This window comes from Labrus mixtus, chromosome 1, assembly GCF_963584025.1.
Source record: "Labrus mixtus chromosome 1, fLabMix1.1, whole genome shotgun sequence".
In the NCBI taxonomy this organism is placed as follows: domain Eukaryota; kingdom Metazoa; phylum Chordata; class Actinopteri; order Labriformes; family Labridae; genus Labrus; species Labrus mixtus.
Genome location: NC_083612.1, coordinates 8,468,458 through 8,493,531, shown reverse-complemented (window position 1 = coordinate 8,493,531; position 25,074 = coordinate 8,468,458). Strand labels below are relative to the sequence as shown.

General features: G+C 42.5%; 1 protein-coding gene across 7 annotated transcripts in view; it reads left to right on the top strand.

The window, feature by feature from the left end:
* Window positions 1–25,074, top strand: part of kifc3 (kinesin family member C3) — a 53,868-nt gene that overhangs the window by 8,814 nt on the left and 19,980 nt on the right. For 2 of the 7 annotated variants that reach the window (XM_061052747.1, XM_061052678.1), the window contains exons 1-3: window positions 8,008–8,974; window positions 12,668–12,718; window positions 20,277–20,397. In XM_061052747.1, the coding sequence (XP_060908730.1) occupies window positions 8,702–8,974; window positions 12,668–12,718; window positions 20,277–20,397 (445 nt within the window). In that variant the 5' untranslated portion in view covers window positions 8,008–8,701. Of the gene's footprint in view, window positions 1–8,003; window positions 8,975–12,667; window positions 12,719–17,613; window positions 17,767–20,276; window positions 20,398–25,074 lie in introns of those variants that run through there. The other 5 variants (XM_061052593.1, XM_061052898.1, XM_061052823.1 and 2 more) reach the window with 5 other exon arrangements.

Here is a 25,074-nt window from a genome sequence, read left to right as displayed (position 1 = left end):
GAATTATTTCCTAAGTCATCCGTTTTGATTTTATGAAAGATAAGCGTTGTTCCCCAAAAAAAAAAAAACGGTCTGATTAGATCAAGTGATTTTTGAACGAGAGATTTCTGACATGGCTGCTTACAAAAATGGTGTCAACATGCTATCATCATTAGCAAAGTCCACTTTGAAAATCTTGCAGGTAGAGAAAGACAGAAAACTCTTGTCCACATTGCACAATTACATAATTGGAAATCTGTGCAATGTGTGAAGGGCTTAACATTCAAAGAAATTATTATTAATTTGGTGCTGCACAGTGGTCCAGTGGTTAGCGCTGTTGCCTGACAGTGAGAAGATTCTTGGTTTAAATTGACTAGTATGGTAACATGAGATTAAAACTCTTATTGTATTGTGACAAACTTATTGGGAACTTGTCCTCATGAACTGTTACATCACATCAAATGGTCTTAATGAATATTACAAGAACTGGTAGAGTTTCCAGGAAACCAACGTGGACCAATTTCGATGATTCATTGTTTACCTGTTTTAGTCATTTTCTTGAGCTAAAAAAAATGTTTGTGGTTATATCTGGTAAATGTTAGTGAAAATCTGTCTGTCAGATCTATTGGCTTCAGCTCTGTATTTGTGGAGTTTCTTATGTGGCTAACATACACAATGCCGCACTGTGTTCTTCTTCTGGTTGTTTCATCTCGACACGCTGCAGCACAGCTTTGACCAGTGTTTATTTGTAATGTAACAAGTCCTTTTTGGGGGGTAGGATTGAGCTTGGTGCTCATGACGTAGCACATTGTTGGTTTGACTCTGGAATGTGTTTTTGAGAAAGGAAACATCTGTAATGACGCAGGACTTCAAAGTGAAACAAAAAACAGATCCCTGACGTCAAATATTAGCGGAGCTTTTGTCGGGCGATATCAAAGTGTCTCCTGGTATAAAAGCCTGTCTTGATGTGGTTCATGTTCTGTGTCTGCGGTCCAGGATCGACTTGTTTGACTTGTCAGACGGACTCTGAGTGAGCCTGCAGGATCTGCACTGTTGGGGTGTGGTGTGAGAAATGTAACGTTTTTTTATTTTTTTAAAACATGATGACATCACAGCCGCTTCATCAACACTCTGAATGCAACGTGTGTGTGTGTGTGTGTGTGAGAAATGTTATGTAACATGTGTTTGATTGAAACCAGACATGTCAGAACTGTTCACTTGGAGTCCAGCAGGTGGAGCTGTTGAACCACATCTCCCATGATGCTGCGGGGCGTCTGCTTGTTTGCTGCTCTACTGTACAGAAGCACAACATGAGCTTCTTCCTTTAGAGACGGGACTTCACTGTTAAGAGGCTGACCCCCTGTTTGATTAAAGATAACAAACATTTTCCAGAAAGGATATTTAATTATTGAAGTCATTACTTTAGGAATGTCCACACACGACCGCACATCACGCCCAAAGATCCTCAAAGTTTTCCAGAACTCTCTGTGATTTTTTTTTTTCCCCTCTGAGACAGGAAGAAGCTGTTTGGCCGGAGAACAGTCCGATTTTAAACACATTAATGATGTCATGTAATTATATCAGAGAGATCTCTATAAAGCCACAGACCACCAGACGGAGTGAGGCCTTTACAGTCAGGGCTGATTTAGCAAAATCGTGTCAACAGGCGAGGAAATACAGCTCGATGTATAAGTGAGAGATCCTTCTGGAAAGTTAGTGTGTTTGACTTGTGTGGTCTCTTTGGGCTAAAGCTAGAAACCCCAAATCAAGTGAAAACAATATGTGTACAGTAAAGATTTCTGTCCACGGTAAAACAACCACACGACATCTAAAGGGGTACATTTCTTTTTGTTGTCTTTTTAGCCAGAAAATACATATATCGATGTCGCTGCAAACATCTGCAGAGGAGAGAGATTCTGAGTTTTTCCAGAAACATGACAGCTGGAGTCGATCCCAGCTGTCATTGGGTGAGAGGCGGGTTACACCCTGGACTGGTGCGCCCCCCCCCACCCCCCCAGCAAACTCTAAACATTAGAGTTCTTCCCTTTCTTGCAGAGTTTAGGAATTTTATTTCTAGCCACTTTGTTTGAATTGTAACTGTTTCAAATGGATCTCAGTGGTTTTTGTAATTCACTTTAAGTGTTTGTTGTTGTTTTTGTTTGTTTTACTGAGCTTTTAATCTCGACAGCATTGGAAAATAAGGGAAACCTCAATGTCCCTTCGAGAATAAATAAAGTTTGATTTATTGATTGAGTCACAGCTACGGGCAATTTAGAGTCATCAATGAACCTAACGAGCATGTGTTTGGACTGTGGGAGGAAGCGGGAGTACCCACGCATGCACAGTGAGAACATGCAAACTCCTCACAGAGGGGCCTCCTGTCAGACGAGGATTTGAACAAAGAACCTCCTCGCTGTGAGGGAACAGTGGTAACCATGGCCCCACGGTGCAGCCCCGAAGCCCAATCGTTTGTGTTGAACCGTGTAACTGAAAGATGATAGTAATTTGATGCATCTGGCGTGGAGAGTTGCGGGTATCTCACCGCCTGCGTCTCTCCACAAAACAAGCAGAGGGTGGAGTCTCCTTCATGTAGGTTTTGTATTTCCTGAATTGCGCCCCCTGTTGGTTTTGCCACAACATTACTGTCTTCGTGTGCTGAGATCAAGAGTTTATGCAATGTTCAGGTACTGCTGAGAGCGCCCTCTGCTGGATGCTTCAGACAGTCTGATTGCTAGCATCACATATTCTCCCCCCCCCCCCCCCTTCATTGTTCAAATTTAGAATAATAATTGTCAGCCCAACTGCCCCAGGCCACCAAACCCTGAATTTGTTGGCCTCAATCTGGTCTTGGAACAAATCTGCCATCGTCCGATGATAAATATATATTCTCTGGGAGCAATCAGAAACCTTTGAGGCTTCCAGTGCAGCCAAAACTATAGCGCTGAAGGACTTCCAGCCAGGACTTCCTGTTCTCTGTGTTGCCCTTGTTTACAGTCCAACTATCAACTTGAGTCTGAACACACCATAAAACCTGCAATCACTCTCCTCCTACTTTGTGAGCACAGATAGCTCCATGAATTTAACCTTTTTATTTGTTGCCATTCAGCTGCATTTCAATTCAAAGGTCAACTGGACTTTGTTTTAGTTTTTGAAGATGATGGAGGTTTTGCGTCTCTTTTGGAGAAAACTTAAAACTATCAAACCCTGAATGAAGAAGAACCTTCGCAGACACACAGATTCATTTGTTTCCTTGTGAGACACCAGAAGCAGGTCTTTGTGCTGAACAAGGCTACATGTTGGCTCGTGTGGGAAATCATCGACTGAGAGTCCGTGTTTGTTTTGAGAAGAAAGATGCAGAACAGAGACAGGAAAAGGAGGAGATGAAGGCCTCCTCTCTCCTCCTCTGGTTCTTTCCTTCACAGTCAGCTTTTTTCCTTTGTCCTCCTCCTCCCTCTTTTAGTCTCCTTTTTCTTTTTTTTGTCTCCAGATGACTGATGTCATGTTGGAGCCATGTTACATGGTTCAGTGTGTGTTTCCGCCCTGCTGCTGCTTACTCTGTAATTTCCTCCTGAAATAGCTGAGATGTGGAGCTGAGACGGGTGTGTGCAGTGCATTTTGGGAACCACTAAAACCCAAACAACGCCTCATTCTCTCCCTCTCTCCTGAAACAAAGCTGCAGTGAGTTCAGGTGCAGTCGGAGAATCTGAAAACAGCGTTGTTACTTCTTTTTGTAATTTATGTTTAAAGATTTTAGAGTTGAAACATTTTCTGTCCAAAGACTGCTTCACTTTTTTAATGTTTGCAATTAATTCCCTTTTTGAGCTTTTCTTCATGAAGAAGGGACAATAACAGACAAGTTTACCTTTTGCGCTACATAAGACTAGGAAACACTCGGCTAGGACAGCTGTGGCTCAGTTGGTAGAGTCGGTCGTCTCTCAACCGGAAGGTCGAGGGTTCGATCCCCAGCTCCTGCAGCCACATGTACGATGTGTCCTTGGGCAAGACACTTAACCCCAAGTTGCTCCTGCTGCTTAGTTGGCGGTGTATGAATGGGATTAGTTACTTCTGATGGACACTTTGCACAGCGGCCTCTACCATCAGTGTGTGAATGTGAAGGTGTGACCTGCGGTGTAAAAGTGCTTTGAGTAGTCGGAACACTAGAAAAGAAATACAAGCTTAAGTCCATTTACTCAGCTTTAGAAAGAGACGCACAAATGGAGGATTAAAACAGTACATCGTCTTTGCTTTCTGGTTTTCTTGTCGCTTCTTTGTGTCATGATCTGAAGCTGCAGACACATCTGGAGACACAGCTGGAGCACACACACCGTGTGTTTTCATCACACCGTGTGGATGCTCAGACTGTTCTGGTTATATTGCTCTCTGTGTGAAAAGCTCTAACGTTGATGTTACAGCTTTATAAAATGGGTGCAGTATGAACAGTGGAGGTCTTTAAACCTGTGGGGATGTATTCAGTATTCAGCTGCAGAGAGAGTGCAGCGTCTGAGTCATTAAAAGCTCCTTAAATGAAGAGAGGAGCAAGTTTCCATTAATCTGCTTTAATCTGGAGCCTGTGAGCCTCTTACTGTCGCTAACACACCTGATACCCCCCTTCACTAACACACACACACACCTGCAGCAGGACCCTCAGATGACCTCCAGTTTGTTTTATATTCCCCTGAACCTCCTCTTTCTCTGCCTGCAGTCTGACTCTGACTGGTAACTGACACACCTTCATCTCTCTGTGAGACATCAAAGATTATTTTATTCTCTGGAACATTTTATTGTTTTGTTTTTGATCGGTTATTGTTTGGTAGAGTTTTGCTCGTCACCTGCAGAAAAACAACACAGCTTGTTTCTATGAGCGGTGACTGTTGAACCTAAGTAAAATCTATCTGTGAAACATTTCATCCAGAGTGGAGAGACAAATGTTGAGTTTTTCAGCTCAGTTAGAAATCTTCAACAGTTGAGATCAACATTTCAATGTGAACATTTCTTTGGATTAGGACCAGATACTTAAGCCATCAGCCTCAGCTCTATATTACAACTGCCAAAAAACCTAAATAAATCAAGTTGGTGCATTAAATAGTTTTCATCGTCTCAGCATTCAGCTGTGTGTCTGAGATTCTACTGAGCTGCACATTGTTTACATTTTAATGTGGTTATGTTACATTGAACATGGCCATTTCAGTTACCTGAAATAATGATGTCAACATATTCAATCTTCTTTATCATGTTTATGTTCTTGTTGTTCCTCCTCTCCCCCTCTTTCCCCTCCGTCTTTGTTCTTCTGTGGCTCTGTGGTAGAGTTGAAGAAAAAGGAGGTAGTCAAAAGCAAGTTTTGACCAGAGGTCTTCTTCAGGTGATTAAAAAAATACATAAATGAACACCTGAAGAAGACCTCTGATTGAAACATTGGCATCAATTACAACTTGTTTTGGCATTTAAGCGAGTGTTCAGGCCTTTCTTCCTCCTCAGTATGTGGTAGTCGGCCATCTTTATGTATTTCATCTTTTAGCTGCCCAATGGGGCCCCGACTTCTGCAGGGGAGAATGTTTATTTTTCAGTAATTCACATGTTTTCTTCAATGGAGCTCCATGTTCTCAGTCATTTTTCCTTACGTGACATTGTTGTAAATGCATTATTACATTTAAAATAACATGCGTAGGTATTGAAGAAAGAGAGTTGGGACACACTACACGTACAGCTGCTCCTTGTTTTAAATGATGTCTTTAAAATTTTGATGAATGACTGTGGAAAAGTAAATGTATTTTCATGTCACGTTTGGTTTACTATCTAGAGTCCCCCTTCTAGTAACTGTGATCCTGAGAGAGCTTCCTGCTGTGACCCGCCCCCCGCCCGCCCCCCCCTCATTAGGACCCTGAAAGTGGTCGGTGGACTGGAAACGTTCTCTTTTGTTCCTCCAGAGCAGTTTTCAGAAACGGTCCAGTTTGACGACGGGTCACTACTGGACGCAGCGAGTCCATAAACGGAAACATGCATCATAATTCACTGGCTGTGATTCAGACTGTCAGCTCCCACTGAGCCCAGTTCCCACGATCCAGAATCTGTCACTGTATTCAAGACGGAGCGGAAGAGTTTTCCAGCACGGTTAGCAACGAGGGCGATTGTGAGGAGGAAGAGGGCGATAAAGAGTCAAACCACTCGACCCAGAACCGTGTCAAAAACATTTCTGATGTCCTGCTCTAACGTTCAAAACTTTAACATAACTGAAGCTTCTCTGTTAAGACACAAGTAGAGATCCATATGTTTACTTTATAGACAAAGGGAAAGGCAGCATGTGTTTAAAACATCGCCAACTGGAGGAGAAAAGTGGCACTACCATTACGCTAACGTGCTCAAATTCAAGCATCAACGTTTACCCTTTAACAATCATAATGTGTCCTCACTCAGAAATAAGAATATACAAGCAGAAGAAATATTCAAAGGGGAAAGTATTTTATTAGATTCATCTCGTCTGCATTAGGGCGGCCATTTTTTATGCAAAGTTCGAGCATTCATTCGAACCTGGGGGAGAAAGTTCAAACTGTGATGAGCCGTTCAAATTCAGAATATTCAGTCCATCAGGGCATCGTCTGAAGAGGTCTGCAGTTTGATCAAGGCAAAATCGTTTGAGCGTAACTTGAGCCAGCGCATGCACTCTTGACCTCCAGTAAATGAAGACTGTAAAGTTGTGGCAGAAGAAACAGTGGTGCGAATCTGAAGATGCAAACTTACATGAGGGAGGTTCGTCTCTCTGCAGACAGCAGCCCACTGCTGTGATAGATTCAAACAGTCCACTTCACATCGTAAGAAACCATATCAAGTTTAGTTTGTCCTGCTAAATTACTGAGCGACAGTTTCCCATTTCTCCAAGACTATAAACTAAATTACAGCTTCAAATGTAAACAAAGTCCAATAAAGTTTGTCCTGCTGCTGTACGGGAAAGTTTTGTTGTGCTCTTTAATACAACGAGAATAAAATCTCTATCTACAAAACAAACTGGTATTCAAGTTCAAACCCATGTGTGATAGCAAAGTGGTGAAATCTGAGGGTCGCTGATGGCCTAGCGGTTAGGTTGGGCCTAATGTACGGAGGCTTTACTCCTCCAAGCAAATGGCAAACTTCTAGTCCGACCTGTAGCTCCTTTCCCGCATGTCATTCCCCACTTACCCTCCAATTTCCATTTTTTAAAATAAAAACAAAATCTTGAAAAATTGGTGCAAACTTGAATTTTATGAAGTCTGACCTGTTGATGGTGAACTTCTCCATAAAAGCATCATGAAGTGTCATCATGTGTTACATCATCGGCGAGTTTTATCCTGCAGCAACGACAGATGGCCCCAGGACAGGGAGAGGGAGGGAGGGAGGGAGGGAGGCATGGGCGAGAGAGGTGCACACTGAGTGTAGGGCGCTCTCTCTCTCTCTCTGTTGATTTGTCATCCCCTGATGGAGGTGAAGACCCGACCTGCCTCCGCTCTAATCTGTTTGAGTGTTATGGAGGGTAATGGGAAGGAGAGATGAGTCGGACCGGTCTGTGCGGGGTCGACACCCGGACCGACTTGGACCCGCTGATCGTCCAATGGGAAGGCAAACTGAACTAACGAAGCAGAAAACGGGCAAGAGACGACTCTCCACTCCGGGAGCTCTGAAGGAAAGTGAAGTGAACTGTTAAAGAGGAGTTTGGACGTTTACGTTTCCTGTCGCTCTGGATTATGAACCTCAAAATGTCTGCGGTGTCTCGTATCCTTGTTGTTGGATTTCTGGATCAAGTCGTAGAGAGTAGAAAGTAAGTTGAGTTGACAGAACAGCAAGTAGAGATTTTGAAAAGTTCCTGTAAGAGACTCAGTTTCCATTGGAACATTTGGCTAAAGATTCTGGTACAACTTCAAACTCATCTGGAGTCTGAACGACTTCTGCAGATTTTTGTTTTGTTTTTCCAACGAGTACGTCTTTTTCCTGCCATGCAGAGTGAGTTTAAACTCAGATGTATAGGTAATCTTTTTTTCATTTCTCGTTTGCTTTAATCCTCACCGTAAAAAGTTACTATCTGAAAGTTTTTGGTCCCAGTCGCTCACATTCAAACTTTACATTTGTTCCTTTGTGTGACAGATTTTAAACACAAAGCTGGTGATGAAATAAGCGTCCATTGTCTCTCTCTTTAAAAGCCAAAAAAAGGACCTTAGAGAAGTTTAGTGACTTTATTTTGACATGGAGTCTGCTGATAGTTGAGGTGTTGTGAAGGCGTTTGTACAGAGAGCGTGTCGAGTCGAGTGTCTTCAGTTACATTGAGAAACTGAAGCTGCCGCCTGCAGACTCTGGTTACCAGTCGGATGAATAATAACGTGGCTGTGACGGCGGCAGCAGAGAGGACGGGACAAGGTCCACCAGCGTTTATCACTTCTGTGGAAATGTGGTGTTGACTGTGACAGGGGCGGGATTCAGGACAGAGGTGAAACAAAAGCGAGGACAGAGAGTCGGAGGATTAAATAGATAAAACCAGACCTGATGAGCCGCGTTCACCTGGACGGGGAAACGTTTTGAAGACCACAGAGCCCCTTCGTCTCACAAAACTTTGAGGATGTAATCGAGACACCCGTCGGCTCCCACCTGAACAGGACTGGACTTTCGTTTTTTAACCGTTTTGGATTCAGAGACGATGACGTAGAACATCCACCAAAAACCTCCTTCCTCCTGAGCTGAGCTGGATCTGCGGGACTGGGTCATGTACGTCCTGTGCACTCTGGCGGTCTTGACCCTCCACAGCCTCGTCAAGAGCTGGACCAACAAGGCGGTGGATTCCGATCGGAGCTCGGAGGCTGCGGGGCAGGAAGGTCGTCCAGAGGGTGGAGGATGGGGGGCTTCCAGGTCTAAGGGGGTTGGAGGAGGTCGGATGAAGAGTGTGGACTGTGGAGGACAGAGGGGCTGCAGAGCTGAAGGGAAGCGGAGGCGAGGAGGGGGCGTGCGCAACATCCCAGACGGCAGGAAACGAGTTCAGGTGAGGAGATGGAGATCAGGTTCAGGCTGCAGAGGTTACAACCAACTAAAAAGAATCACAACAAGAACAAGATGTACTACAGTGGAAAATACTTTGAAGTACACTCAAATACTTTAAGCGTGGATTCAGGTTTTCTCCTTTTTTTTTTGTTCATTTAATTTCTTGTGTTGTGACCCTTTGATGAAACAGCCTTGAAGAGTTAAAGAGATGGGATGAGAAGAATAATGGGCGCCGATGGACTACTGTTTAGTTTGTGTGGCCCATGTACTGAGGCTACCGTCCGGCCCGGGTTAGAATCCGACCCGTTGCGCATTTTCCGCGTGTCATTCCCCTCTCTCCTTAACAAAGGCACATTAAAGCCCCCCCCCCCCCCCCAAAATCTGATTGAAGTCCGCTGCCGCAGTTGTTTTTCAAACGCAGACAATTGAATTGTAGCCGTAAGCTGTAAACTAGCAAGCATCTGTCCATTATTTCAGAAAGGATACTGATCACTGTACGGGAACTGGGTTGTGTGTACGGCTCTCAAACTTTATTTTTTTAATCATGATTAGTCGCCGACTTCCAATAGGTAATCACAATTATTCACATTAATTGAAAATGCAAAATAATGGAATTTAAAGTTTGAGTTATGCTTTTATTTTGATCTTAAGCTAAGGGTTCTTACTACTTGTTTGGATAGTTTGGAAGAAACTATGGGAACTGAGGTAACAACATTAACTTAACTATGGAATAAGGAACATCATTGGATTAATGTTAGGTCTCTTAAATCAATACATTTATTATTACAGTCTCGAGGTCACATTTTTGTTCTGGCTGTGTCCTGAGATCACTTTTGTAGTGTTGGAGTACTCCAAATCGGTCTCAGCCTCACCTCGGAGTCAAAAGCATTTTGTAATGATTCGGTGTTGTATTGATGGACTGATTGATTGACTCCACTCTGAATAAAACTGAGCAGGTAATGTTACCATTTGAATACACTCAGACTGTGTTTATCACCGCCCCTTCATGTGCACATCCCATTTAATCAATGCAGTGTGTATGAAGTCATGAACCCAGGAAACACAACACCACGGGTAGACCTTCCACAGTCAGGTCATTCAGGACTTTATAGAGTCTTTTTAAAGGTCTTGTAAGAAACCTTTATGAGGCCTTTTTGTTGGTTCAGAGTGCAGGACAAACCCTGACCAGCCTCTTTAGCCTCTCATGTCTTTTAATGCCGACTTTTCTACCTTCTGAACGCCACCTGAAGCTTCATCACCTCCGTGCTGTGTTCATGGACTTTATGTACATGTCAGTGTCGGTACATTCCAGTTAAATCTGGCGTGTCTGGTTCTCAGCGTGACATTCTTCTATCGTGTGAAGCGTTTGAAGGCATGACGGGAAACTTTAATGGCTGAAATCCTGTTACATGTTGCAGCGCTCTGGGTCGAGCCTCTGTCAGTCAGATCAGCAGTTATATAACCACAGATTTATCATCATCTGATCACGATAATCTGACTGCTGAGCGCTGACGGGAGAATATAGGCTCTCCTCCTGCAGGTTTTATTGTCATGATGCATCCCCCGTTTCTTGTTTTTCTTCTGTTTAATGACAAACACTGATACCTAGAAGCTTTCTTCAGTCACCTTTGACAATCTCTGTGTGTGAAGCTCAGGTGTCTCATTGGTGACAATTTCATTTCTTCTGTTCCTCTTGTGCTTTTTAACCCGGATGTATGTTTGAAATGGACAAGTAACAAAGAGGCAGAAAGGACGGAAGAGTATGGAGGCGGTAATTAAGTTTAACTTCGCACAGCAGAGTTGGCAGTCCGATTTCTACGCTTGTCATAGCGCCAGTTTTCAGTTCCTCTTTCTCTGCTTGTTTGTGTACAGGAAACCATGGCGACCGAAACTGAGCAGCAGATGATTATACTGACTTGTTGCCTTCTTGCTTCTGCAGAAGTTTGTAAATGGCAGTGTTGCCGGGAATGTTGTAAATGCAGGAAATACGATGTTATCCAGTGGTCCAATCACAGAGGGCTTGCTGTCGCGTCGTAGTTAGATTTTTCAGGAGGTGCAAGGAGGTACCCCGTATGTACAGGGCTACGTGTATGCTACAGTGTAGATTGGACGCTGAAGTATAAATCAGGATTGTTTTCCTCAGTATTGTTTTTTTAGAGGTCATCTTAAATGACTACTGGTAACTCAGCAGTGACAAAAGCAGCTACACCGCTTTTGAAACCACTTTGGGTGTCTGATGGGGTTTGCGATTTCTCCGTTTGACACTCGGTGTGTGATACTAAAGAAAACTGCTAATACAAAGGCATCAGTGGACCACATGTTCAATCACTGTTGTGTTAACTCATTATGCCACCAACGCACCTCTTAATCTCTTTGGCTCTGGCACTTGTTTGGGCGAGCGGGGCTGCAAACCCGCTTGTTAGCATGGTTTGGCCTCCGCAGCTGCCATGAACAGCCTCTGATCACTCGCACGATATTACTGCGATTTATTTTTCAGAGTACCGCTGTGAACCATGACACCTTTGAATCGATTTTTAACTGCCTCGTGATTAATCTTTACATCTCTAGTTGTTGATCAATTCTGGTCCAAAAGTTGGCCTTTTGAGTACAAACTATTTAAATTTGACATATTGTGTTAGAAATTTGCTCAGTGACTGCCCTCTACTGGTTGAAGCCAGCTACTGCTGTTGAATTGGATTGGCTGAGCTGGTGTTTGGTGACGTCAGTGGTGACAGCTTTCACGGCAAACTGTTGGGATTGCCGGGTTCGAATCCAGCCTGTGGCTCCTTTCCCGCATGTCCTTCCCCACTCTCTCGCTCCCTGATTTCCAGCTCTATCCACTGTCCTAGCACTCCATTAAAGACACAAAAAGCTCAAAAATAAATCTTTGGAAAAAAAAACAAAAAAAAAAAAAACTGTTGGGATTGAAGTGGATTGAGAGAATTTTTTGATTGTATCTGAAATCTAAGTGGTTTGCTGTGAAAAAACGGGTCTAATTGTTTAAAGATGTTAAAGCCATTCAGATACGCCCCCCTCCCTGTCCTCCACATGCTGCCTCTGCTAACTGTCACAACAGTGTCTGCTGCTTCTAGAAACCTAAAGGTGCTAATCCGTTAATGTGTATCTCACACTGTGTGATGTTGCGGCTGATGGTAACGGGGTTAGGTGCCCCTTTAAGTTCACAGTCCTGTGCATGTATTCATGAAAGGTTATTTAGAAAGGACAGGAACTGGTGCCGTTTAAAAAGCCACATTTTGAAACTGTGGAAACGGTTAACTTTCAAACATTTGTAGAGCAGAATTAATCAAAATAAACAGTATTACAGAGGGTTAAATAATTCATACTGAAGCTATAGTTCATTCTAGTGATTGTGTTTTTCCATTTTTCACTTTCCTAAAAACACACATGTATGAACACACACACATTGGGCTGTTTAATATTTCAGCGGGGGGAGGAGCAGCGCCTCACGCTTCAGTTGAGGCTGAAATATTTATCCATGGATGGGATGGAGGGAGGGAGGGAGAGGGGGCGGGCTTCAGGAGGTGTGATGCTGCTGTGCTGTTGCTAGGGGAACAGAGAGGGAGGAAGCTGTTGGTGTGTGTGCTGAGGGGGTCGGCTGGTGGCTTTGACACTGATCCTGCTGTGTGTGTGTGTGTGTGTGTGTGTGTCGCTGTGTATCGGCGTGAGGCTGCAGCAAGGAGCGAGATGCAGCAATGATGGGGACCTGGAGGCCGCAGGGAGGGAGGTAAGAGAACCGACCGGACGGACACAAAGATGGAGAGATGGAGGGACGGAGGTCTGAGGGGAGAGACGCTGCACAGGGAACAGACATGTTGAATAGAGACGGAGGGTAATCCAGTGAGATGGAGGTCTGACTGTAACCTGATGCAGAGTGTCGTATTCCCTCTGATGACCTCAATATATTCTCCGTATGTTCAGAGGAGAGCAGCTTTCAGCTTCATTTTGTCTTTTATTTTCATCTGTTTGGATTCTCTCGCCCACCCTGATAATCCTCCTTTTGTCTGGTAATGTTTTCTCTCTCCTACGTTTTTTTTTTTTTCTGCCTCAGCGTGTCCCACATGTAGATTGTTTTTTTTTTCCTGTGGTTCTCTAAAGCAGATTTTTGCTTTTATAATCACAAAATGACCTCTTTTTAAAAAAAAAAAAAATTTAAATTAAAAACGAAGCAGCCTGCTGAAAAACGCTCTCTGCCAAGCCTCACACCAGGATAGTGTTCACACCCAACCGCAGGTGAGGGCCCAAAATCAGGAAGCAAAGGATAAGGGAGGTCGTCTGCACGCTAAAATGATGAAATCATCGGGGTCTCTGTAAGGTAACGTGCCGGACAGCACGTGTAGGCCAAACTACAGGAGGATATTTTTAGCTCAGTGAGTGACTTCAAAGCCGGTTGCTTTCAATGACTTCAATTGTTTCATGTGTGTCTGGAAACGCTGATGCAGAAAGACACATCGTTAATCTAATTGATGTCTCAGTATCTGGATTACATTTTTATAACGGAACTGTCCTGCAGAGTAGCTGTAGTGTGGTGGTTCAGTTGTAAGAAAGGCTGTGTGTGTGTGAGCCAACATGGTTTGACTCTGAGCACATGGAGAAAACAGAAAGAGATGATTTGACCCAGTTTTAGGGAAGAAGGGGAGGAAAGGGGGGGGGTATCTTGGAGGGAGGTAAACAGAGGATGTGCTGCACATTTGGTTATTTTTTTGTGTTGTGTGTTTTAATATGACGACTGCATATTTATGAATACTTCATCATTTTAAGATGGTTTCATATAGGGATGTGCGTAACTAGCTGATTAAATGGTTAAATGTCACCGTCTCTGCATGAAGAATTACATGACGCTTAAACAAACGTGTAAGAGCCATATTCATGTTTTTGGGTCAAGCTGTAATCTCATTCATTATTGTGTCACTGGGTGTCGCTGTCCTTTTCCCTCTAGGGCGCAGGTATATAGGTACATGACTTGTCAAAGGAACTGGGTGTGTTTGACCCCGGAAGGGCATGTGGTTTTTGACCGCTGTGGCGGCAGGCAGCTGAGAAACCACAGCTGTATAGTTTGTTTGCTCAATGAATGGAAACTGTTGGACGCTGAATTCACATTGCACATGTTGCTACAATAACATGGATTGTGTTTTTCTGCAAACTGAAGGCACGCCTGCAGAAGTGTTACTGAAGCAACATATAGAGCAAACGGTATAGCGCGTCAGCCAGGTCACTCCTGGGAGTCAGAACACATCGGCAGCTTTAGTATTGGACTAAGCTTCTATAAAATGATTAATTTTTTATTTGTTGATCCACAGTGCGGGTCAAACACAGCCATACGTGGCTAATCTGCATTCTTCTGGCTCTGCTGCCTGGATGTAAACAAGAACAGAGGCTGGCGTCTTGTAGGTGCAGCCCCTCTGGCAGTATTTTGATCTATTGCATATCGACCACAGCAATAAGTAAACCACATTTAGCACGGGCATGCAGATCTGAACCGGCAAGGAGGACCTCCTTCCGGTTTTCCTAGCACTGCTAGGTAGCTAATTTTTTTTGCTTGCAGACCATTTCAAAGAAATCGTTCTCAATTTTGACTTTTTTCTGAGTGTTGTCTTCGCTTTAGACTAGTCGCTTCAATTGTGAATTAAAATTTCCTTTTAACAGGCTAGAAAATAAGTCACCTGGAACACCCCTAGTTCCAATGTTGTTAAACTGGGGCCCTGACGTTAAAATGACAAAAAAAATTTAAAGATTTATTTTGGGCTTCTTATGTCATTTTTTTTTTTCAGAGATGGGCGGTGGATAGAGTCCAAAATCAGAGAGAGAGAGAGAGAGAGAGAGAGAGAGAGAGATTAATGAAATGCTTGGGAAAGGAGCCACAGGTCGATATTTGAACCCAGGCTGCCCTCTTGGAGGACTTAAGCCTCCGTACATGGGGAACGTGCACTAACCAAACCAAAAGTTTTTAAATTACACCAGTGAATACCTTCAGACTGCTGATGTGAAACAGGATGTAAAGACTGTAATTTAATCCTCGGGGAGAAATGCACCTGATCATTGTCGTCTCCTGAAAGCACAGGCTGCTCTTACTCTTAACATCTGAAAGCATTACAGAAATGATCTCTGCAGAGATGAACCTTTTTGTTCATTTAAGATCTTTTTTTTTTTTTTTTTAACTAACAAAAGAACTGTTGCATCGCAAAGCAAATTTTTTTTTAGGTCCAACTCTGCACAATATACTTTACACTCTAAAGTCAAGGCAGCGGGAGAAGAGCAGCTCCTGTGTTCTGCAGTTGACTTTGTTTATGGTGTGTCGTCATCATGGGCGTGGCTCAGTCTCTGCTCTCACACAATGAATAATGCTGAATATGGCTATGAAGAAAAAAGGCCTTAAGCATCTTTAATACCAGTACTTAAGATTGGATCAGGACATTAATTTTATATCCTTTAGTGATTTTGATGGACTTGCATTGAAGAACATACGAGTTAAAGGAGACGTTACTTTACAAGAAAACTAAATTAAAGGAACATTTCATGTTTAATTTCTTTGTAGAGATCTGAGTGTTTACTTCCACCTGTGAGCAGTAATGAGCCATCAGTAAATTGTGTGTCAGACTGATCCAGGGTCTGTGTGTTGAGGTGTGTGTAGACAATAGACTGTAAATATTAATGGACAAAGCCTGAGTGACGTCACCCGTCTGTTACAGTGGTGGGCTCTCGAGTCCCATCAGTGGTGGTCTCCATGCTGGAAAAGCTGTCTCAGCCTAACTTTCAGTCAACCTAACGACAGGCTGAGAGCTGGATGTGACTTCTGCTCCTTCTGCAGCCAGCCTCTAGTGGACACTCGGATGAACTGCAGGATTTTGCGCTTCTGCATCGGCTTCATTTTTCAACACTGGAGGTTGCCGCTTGGTGTGAACAGACATATGGACTGTGAAGGTGTCAGACTGCAGCACATGTCTCTCTGCTGCTTTTTTTTTACAGCCAGGAAACCTTAAGCTGCTGGATGGAAACTGTAGATGGAAAATAACACAGCCTTCCACGTGTTCATCGTTTACTGCAGGAAGAAATGATCAACCGAACTGAGCCTCAGTGCTGCAACGTACAACCGGTCCTGCTAAAGACGTGTACAAAATCAGTCAGAGCTGTCCAAATAATGTATTCTGCATTTACCTGACCAGGGTAAAATCAGAGTGTGAATATGTGTATGTGTTTGTTTGTGTGTGTATGATAACAGGCAGTTTGAATGGTTAACCTGAGCTCTGCAGTCTGCAGGGAGAAATGTGTCAGCAGCTGTCAACATTAATAATACTCTCATATACTGTATATGTGTGTGTGTCATTCAAGCATCTTACTCCATACTCTAAGCTCTAATCCACTTTCACAATGCATCTAGAGAGATGGTGTGTGTGTGTGTGTGTGTGTGTGTGTGACCTTCCTCTGTTGAGGGTTTAAATATCAAAGGAATGCTGATGTGCTTGTTAGAATTGGTGCTGAAATATTGCTTGCAGCAGAAAACACAGTCTATTTTATATATTTTGGACTGCAAGTTTTAATATGTAGATGATTAGCAGTGGGCTAAAATGAATAATACACACTAGATGTTTAAAAGAAGACCTGATGATTGCATGAGAAGACATTTCATGGAATTAGATTATAGTTTTCGGGGAGTGACGGCCAGGTTTTCAGGATTTCTGGAGCAGCCAGCAGTTTGCGATAAACACCTTCCAACCACTTCTTTTTCTGTGCGTTGCCGTCGTTTACTGACTGACTAACAATGTAGGAAGTGAGAATGGAGTTGGTGTTGATTGGCGAAGTCTAAGAGCAGATTGTTGGCTGCGCCTGTTTGCACATTTGGACAATAATGAATGCTAAATCATTGTTAGATGAGTGTTGATGGGGTATAGGATTGCATTGTGGCATTACATAGACGGGCTGTAGACCAATGGGCATTCTTCTGGCTCTACTACCTGGATGTAAACAAGTACAGAGAACAGTTAGCATCTTGTAGCAGCAGCGTGTCTGGCAGTAGTTTCATCTAAGAAACCTGAGATGAAGTTGTATGTAGGTTGTTTCAGGTTAAACTGGCTTATTGAGAAAAGCAATACGTGTCCACATTTAGCCCGAGATGTGAACCTGCAAGAAGGCAGATTTGCATAATGGCAGATTTTGATGTTAGCTGTCCACACAGACTTTGACAATATATGGATGTGGCTGGGATGGATGTGATAGAATTATTGTTTCACTGGTGCCAAATATCGGTATTTTAATTCAAACAGAAACAGACAGTCTAAATTGACTCTGTATTGTTCATTGTCAGGATCACCTGTTGCTGTTACTCCATATTTTCCCCCAGGTATACCAACTCAGAGTGTTTGTTTTTACTACCAGGAGAGTGAGAGTTCCAGTCACTCATTAACTCAGTCTGAACCTGCGGTCAGTCGAAGGGTTAACCAGACCATCTGCTCCGCGGATTAACAGATTACACTCGCTCTGAGTTCATCTTTACCAGGAACCTCTCCCGTCAGCTGGTCTCAGATCAGATGTTGATAATCCCGCCGTTATCCAGGACAGAGACTGCAGGCAGGTTAACTGACTCCAGGCTAGACGGAGTTAGCTCAGCGGCCGGTCAGTGGTTCTGTGTGACTGGACTGAATGGGACCAGTTCAGAGGTTGTGAGGAATGAACGACAGCATGTTTGGCTGGGTGGGAACTCTGATCAACAAGAGCCTGCTGGACAGAGAGCGATACGTTCACCTGTTAGAGCTGACACCTCGATGCGGACATGGACGGGTAAGAAGAGAGGGGGTCAGGGTCAGGTTTGGGAGGCTGTTGTTGGATTAGCGGCGCCCCACAGGTGAGACTGGACACTAGACTAATGAGGCCATTTCAGAAGTCAAACTTTGCCTGTGAGATATATTTTACACTCAAGTGCTCAGGGTGTAAAATATACCCGTGTGTTGGGACGAGGGTTGACTCACAGCAGATTTTTAAACTTTGATTCAGTTCTAGTAAAAATCAAAACGGGCAACAAAAATATTAGCCGTTAGCATCCAGTAACTTCTTGGTTTTTGTAATCACAAATTGCAGGCAAACTCCTGCACACTGTTTCAAATCGCACAAATAGGTTGGCAATATGTTTCTGCAATTTAGACAGTGCTCGCTCTCTTTCGCTCACCGCAGTTGTTGATCAGAAATATGATGCTGTCGCTTTATAAAATAACAGAGATGTATCATTTTAGAACACATGCTAGTATAGACTCAGTAAAATAATGACAACCTTAGTTTGCACATATTTAGCCACCTTATGTCCCTACATGTGATTTATCTTACTCAGGATTTTTTTTTGTGTAAATCTGAATTTATTGTTGTTTTGTTTAATGAAAGATTGTTGAAAACGCAGGTTAGAACTTAGGACAGACTTGCTTTGCATTCATGTGCAGTTAAATGCTCGGTATCAGCCTCGCTAGCAGCACTGCATGATGACAGTGGAACTTGTTGCTAAAAGCTAGCATACACATGCTAACAAGCTCAATATCACAATGCTAACATTCAGGTAATTTCTTTTAACCAAATGTCACTTGTTGGTTAAAACGTTCGTCGTCCTGGTTCAGTGTAACTTGCTAACAATAAAAATGCTAACATGCTAATTTTTTAGCAGGTTTGGGTTACATTAGTGTGTTAGCATGCTAACAATCGCACCATGAAAGTTCTACATCAGTGATGTTCATGAGATCATAAAGCCAGATCCTGACCTCCAACCTACATGCAGAGCGTTAAATCCCTTACAGACTTAACTGAGGACAGGCGTGCAGTGTGAAAGTGTGTGAGTTCACCAGGGCGAGACCGGGCCGCATGTGAAGGGTCAAAGTAGAAAGAGTCGAGGTCTGTCACTGGACTGTGTGCTCTGCTGAGTCAATCACTTCTACACTCTGTTCTGTGTCTGGAGTCTTTGGTCTCCTCTGATCCTCTTGAGTCTCTGTGGTGAGTTTGATGGCTCTGTTTATGAACATGTTCTGGTTCTCTGTTGTGTTTACTTCTTAGAGTGCAGAGTCCTGAACGGAGGGCTTAATGCAGTAAGCAAACACTCACATAGACTATCAGACTGTGAAAAGACTTTAACAGGCTGAAGTCTGACCCCCTCTCAAGGTATTTTAATCACCGTCTTCAAGACTTCGACTTGATATCTTTGCAGTGATAGAAAGTTTCCCAAGGTACCGTAAGTGTACGAGTACGATTGAGTTCTGGTGTCTTGTTCCTGCAGGAATATTCCAAAAAGAGAAAAGAACTCCCCCTCTTTAAACTTTGTTTCATTCATCAGAAACAGAATCGAGCATACTCGCAGTCATCTTTTTGACGTACTTGAAAACACAATCTGTACATTCTGCAACAAAAGATGACTTACAGGAGAGGCTGGCGGGGAATCATGGGAGTTCTCTGTGCTACTCTCTGCTTTTTTTTTTTTTTTAAAGATTTATTTTTGGGCTTTTTGTGCCTTTAATAGAGAGATAGGACAGTGGATAGAGTCTGAAATCAGAGAGAGAGAGTGGGGAATGACATGCGGGAAGGAAGCCACAGGTGGGATGTGAACCCGGGCCGTCCGCTTGAGACGACAGCCTCCATACGTGGGGCGCGCGCACTAACCACTGCGCCACCAGCGCCCCCTCTCTGCTTTTAATGAAGATATTTTAATGTAAACGTCTTAAAATTATTTTCTTAAAATTTAAAAATCAGTGTATTGATTGATGCTTAGATGGGCTCAGTAAATAATAAAGAATCATCTCTTTTAGGCAGTGTGGAAACAATCTTTGAATCTTGTGTTGGCTTCTGAAAGCTGAAAGCACACTGACGATAGAGACAGTTTGACTAAATTAATGAAGGCTGAAAAGAATACGACTGAGGCTGCATCCCTGATTTGATCAAAGTGACACCTTGCTCTATGTTGTGTCAGATCGAATAGCTGATATGTGAGGTTTTTTTTTTTGTGCAGAAACAATACCAGGGGGCTGTCAGGAGAAACTCCAGATTAAGTCTGAGAGATAAATCTGGTTCACGCATACAGCTCAACCTGAAAGACATCAGGACTTTTTCAAGAGTTTTGTGCGAGTGTGATTTGTTTTTTTAAGTGAATTATTTCAGAGCATCTCTTCAGATTTTCACTCAGTTGATTTGTAGTTTTTTGATTTTTCTTTGCACAATAAACAAATCATCACAACGTTCGATCTTTCCACCCTGAGCCTAATATCAGAGGAAAGTGACAGCTGTGTGAGTTTCTCCAACACTCTTCCTCCCTGTGTCTCCAGCCGGTCCAGCGGTCCAGCGCTCTGCTCAGCCCGGCGGTCATGTTCAGCACAAGAAAGACCTGGGACCTCGGCCACGCCCCCTGCCTGCAGGATCTTTGGAAAAAAGACATCTCATTGGACGGTGAGTCAGACGGAGGAGGGAGCTTTAAACAGAAAAAAAAAAAAACCTCCAGCAGTGTGGCTGCATTTTTTGGCATGACAGCAGAGTGTGTGTGTGTGTGTGTGTGTGTGTGTGTGAGTGTAGGTGTGTGTGTACAGAGAGACAGAGAGGTGAGTCAGACCTGTTAGTAATGAATGGAGCTGGATAGTGAGAGGCAGAGGAAACCCGAGTGTGTGTGGGGGGGACGAACAGGTGAGCTGAACATATTTATTTATTGATGTTTGTTATGTTATTGAGTGTTTCTCTCAGCTGATCGGTTTACAGTCCGAGTCCCCGGAGAGACCTCGGATCAGGTTTACAACACAGGAGCTTTTGTCAGACACAGAGAGAGAGAGAGAGAGAGTTTAATTTTCTCTTTATTTTCCTTCTCAGGCAGAGTTTGTTCTTCATGTTTGACTTTCCTTCTTCAGTTTCAAACTGCTCTCCATCCAAACGTATTTATTTGTTAATTAATCTGTTAAAAAAAAAAGTTTCTGATGTTCAGAGCTGCTCAGAATAATCAGCGTCTACGTTTCCTGTGATCAGGTTTTTACTTTATTTTGGGCGTCTGAAAATTCAATCAAAGACATTCAAGAGGTAAAAATCTCCAGCAATGTTTTCTTTGTAAGTTTACTTAATTGACATCATGAAACTAAAAAGAGAATAGCATGCTGACAGCTTAAACTTTCACCCAACACGTTGTACTCGATGGTTTTTCTGAACCGATAGTCAAACACTTTAACGATCATTAATCGATTAATCGTTCTTAATGAGCTGAATGATGCACGTCTTTTCTCAGTTTATGTTACATTGAAACTATTATAGAAGCACAAGAGTTACATGACACATGAATTCATTCAAAACTAGAGATGCACAGATCCACTTATTTTCAGATCCGATAATCCTACTGATTCCGATATTTTTATTATATATATATACATAACTAATAGTGTTGTTGTTGGTGGTGGTGTTGTCTGTGAGGCTACACAAAGCTGTAGTAAACCCGGCATTTCATTGTGCTGTCTACATACAAACTGGAAGCAGCAACAGCTGTCAGGTTTTTCAAATTAAATCTTTTAAACTGAAGTGTAAGAGTTGGACTTTTCAGAATCAGATTTATTGGCCTGGTATGCTTACACACACGCAAGGAATGTAACTTTGGTGAACTGTGCTCTCTTATGTACAGGTACAACATTAAATATCAACAATAAACATGATAAGAAAAGACTAATATTTACATGACTAAATATGAAACAGTGCAGTGGTGAATAGTGCGAAAGATGCTGAAGTAACATGATGATAATAAAAAATAAAGAACGAGCTGTTCATCTCATCTGGACGTTGTCATGGAGACGATGTGTGAACACTTCTTACAGTTCAGTCTGAACGTCTTCAGAGTGAGACTGTGCGAGCTGAGGATGTTTAAAGTGAACAACCATCTTTCTTTATCAGTGAGGTGGATCGGCGCCGTCAGTACGATATCTGATTTGTGAATAACTTCAATATCAGAGCCGATATAAGATCTGTCCCGTCTCTATTCAAAACAAACAGTTTGAACTAATAAAACAACAACGCTCTCGTTTAAAATCAACGTATGCCTGTCCCTATTTAACAGAGCTGCTAACAAAACGATTCCAAACTAATGAAACTCCTTTTTAAAACCAACATAAAGTTCTGTATAAAAGTGAAATAAAACCTTTTGAGCCTCTTCACAGTTCACTTAATTCTGATTTTTTGTCGGCTCCTTGAGAAAATCAACATCTACACGTTCAGGAGTGAGCCGAAAAATACTTGACTCACCATGATACATGTACGGACTAGGTGTTTTTTTATTTTTTTTAATTGCACACAAGGGGTAGAGAACGAGCAGGGAGACAGGGAGGCATGTGATTGGTTCATCAGATTGGTACCTCGTGGCAGACAGTGGTCAAAGTTTTTTCAGGCTTAAAACGGATACAGATGATAGATTTTCTTTGTTCCTTTTTCAGAGCACCAGAGTTTTTAATTTCTGTCAGGACCTAGGCAAGGGAAGGCAAGCTTATTTCTATAGCCCATATCAACAACAAGGTAATTCAAAGTGCTTCACACAAGACATCAAAAGCATCATGACAGAGGAAAAAAAAAAAAACATTAAAATAGAAAATTAAAAAATCACTAAAACAAACAATTCACAATCACAGAACCATTCAGACATAACTTGCCATTTTTACTACCTCCTTCATATCCCAGACTGTTGGATATTTTAATTAATGATATTTATTAATCTGACCTAAAGACAATTTCAACCAAAGTCTTAAAAAGTGGAGCTGGAGGAAATGACCGACCCTGCCTTTAAAGTTCTGTATTCACCGTTAACAAAGTTGGAACAGAATTTTCCGTGTCTGAATATTATTTTTAGGATGTAATCTAACTTTAACAGTGACGCAGCGTTTTATTCACACCGCTCGTTTTCTTTTGTTGCTGCGTTCATGCAGGGAGCGTGCTCACAAACATCAGTGTGTTGGCAGCTAATTAGCGTTAACGACTGAAAGCTGATTTATGAATTATGAAATGTTTTCCTTGTCCTGACTAATTTCACAGCTGCACACAGAAAAGTTATGCAACCTTATAAACATGCCTGAGTTCTGCATCATCGCCTCAGAGTAGCCATGGTAACGGTCGTTGTTTTCTATCCGTGATGTTTGACTACGTCTATTAGCGGAGTTTCAGCGTGTGCACTAATCAAATGATTCTCATTGAAGCGAACATCAATAAACTCAAACTGCTGCTGGATATTTGAATCTGAGTGAAAGTCAGGCTGATAGTTATCGTCTGCACAGACTCTGAGAGGTACCTGTTGAAGAGACCCTTTATTCTCACTGTCAAAGGGTCGCTTGTGTTTTTAAACTCAGTCCCTTTTTATTTACATTCTGGCTTGTAGATGATAATGGAGCTATCCCACAACATCATGTACCTTTTTTTTAGATTCCTTCAGCAGACTGATATTATTATTATTTTTGCCGAGACATAATCATTGGGAAAGAAAGTAGGTGCTGGTTTTTACTGTTGAAAGACATCATCCAAATGAGATTAAACTTTTTGTTCAGGAGTCAGATTCTCTGTTTTTTAATTTTTTAAACATTCATGATGTCGCTCACCGAAGTTAAATTCCTTGTGTGTGTGTGTGTGTGTTAGCATACCTGGCTAATAAAGCTGATTCTGATTCTCACAAAACCAACAAACTCCACGGACAAAAATACCAAAAAAGTTCACCTCACAGAACACGAGCTGCTCCGGTGCACTCTGATCTTTCGTACCGTACAAAGTAGAGCTGGGTGTTTCCCACAACCCCACGATACGATACGATCACGATGCAGGGGCCACGGTACGATATCGTGATAAAGGTTTATTTTGGATAATGACCACGTCCGACACAGACTCCACTACAACAGCTGTTCTTTATTGTTGAGAATAACAGCAGAGGCGTATTAAGGATCCTACAACTTCAAACACTTCACTTCAGCTCCTCAGAGATCCTAGAAACACATTCAAACATTTGAATCCCATGTCCACGTCAATCCTATGGCTACTGCACCATCGGTCGATTGCCCTTCAAATCTGTCATCGCAGCTCTGCAGCTAAACTCTGTAACATCTGCATCCATACATATTAACAAGGAGCACATGATGATATCGATTTTTTTTTTTTTTTTAGAGCACAGCCCTTGTGCATAGCGAAATTCTTCAAACACTATTTCTTGTGCTTATTGCTTTAAACCTTACTTACCTTCCTTATTTTACTAATTTCTCTGAATATTTCTACAGCTATGTTGTGTTTAAGATTAACTGTGACAATTGAATTTCCCCCCTGAGGATGAGTGAAGTATTTCTGACTCTGATCTCTTGTTGTCTCCATAGGTTAGTTTGCTTGTTTTGGGTGTTTGAGTGATGTTTCCATGCAGTACAGCATTTCTTTTTAACAGACACTGGCTTTAAAGAGAGTAATGTAAGGATGTTTACTGATTTAAACTACACATGTTGATAAATGTTTGTTTTCCACTGATTCAATCTTCTCTAATGCACATTTAAAAAACGCTGCGATAGGAACACAGACTAGAAATCTCGACTTTATTTTCCAACATTTTCAGCACAAACTGTTAGAAGTCTACGTGTTCAACTTTAACTATGTCATCATGGCAAAGCAAACACAGGGTTTTCCAGCAGGAACGCGTGTGTGTGTGTGTTTATAATCCTGTTTTCTTATAATCCAGTCAGTGTGTCGGTTCAGCTCGGTGTGTGTGTGTGTGTGTGTGTGTGTAAGTCTGTGTAATGCTCAGATTTCTCACACAGAGTGCAGATTGTTCTCAGGTTGATAAGATTGGAGGCCTTACAGAAAACTTGTGACTACACACATGCTCACACACACACACACACACACACACACACACTGTTACACTCATAGTTTCGAGCAGGTTAATGTATCGGAGCTGTTATCACCTGTTATCTGGTCGGACTGGTTTCCTGGTTTTCAGGAGGAGCGCAGGTGTAGTCGGCAGCAGGCGGAGCGAGAACGTCTGAGCTGAGTCAGGACAAAGAATTCAGGTTATTTCTCCTTTTGGTGCCAAACTTCAATAATCAGTCATCGCAAATCTGCTTACATGGACTCCGTTTATTTGGAGAA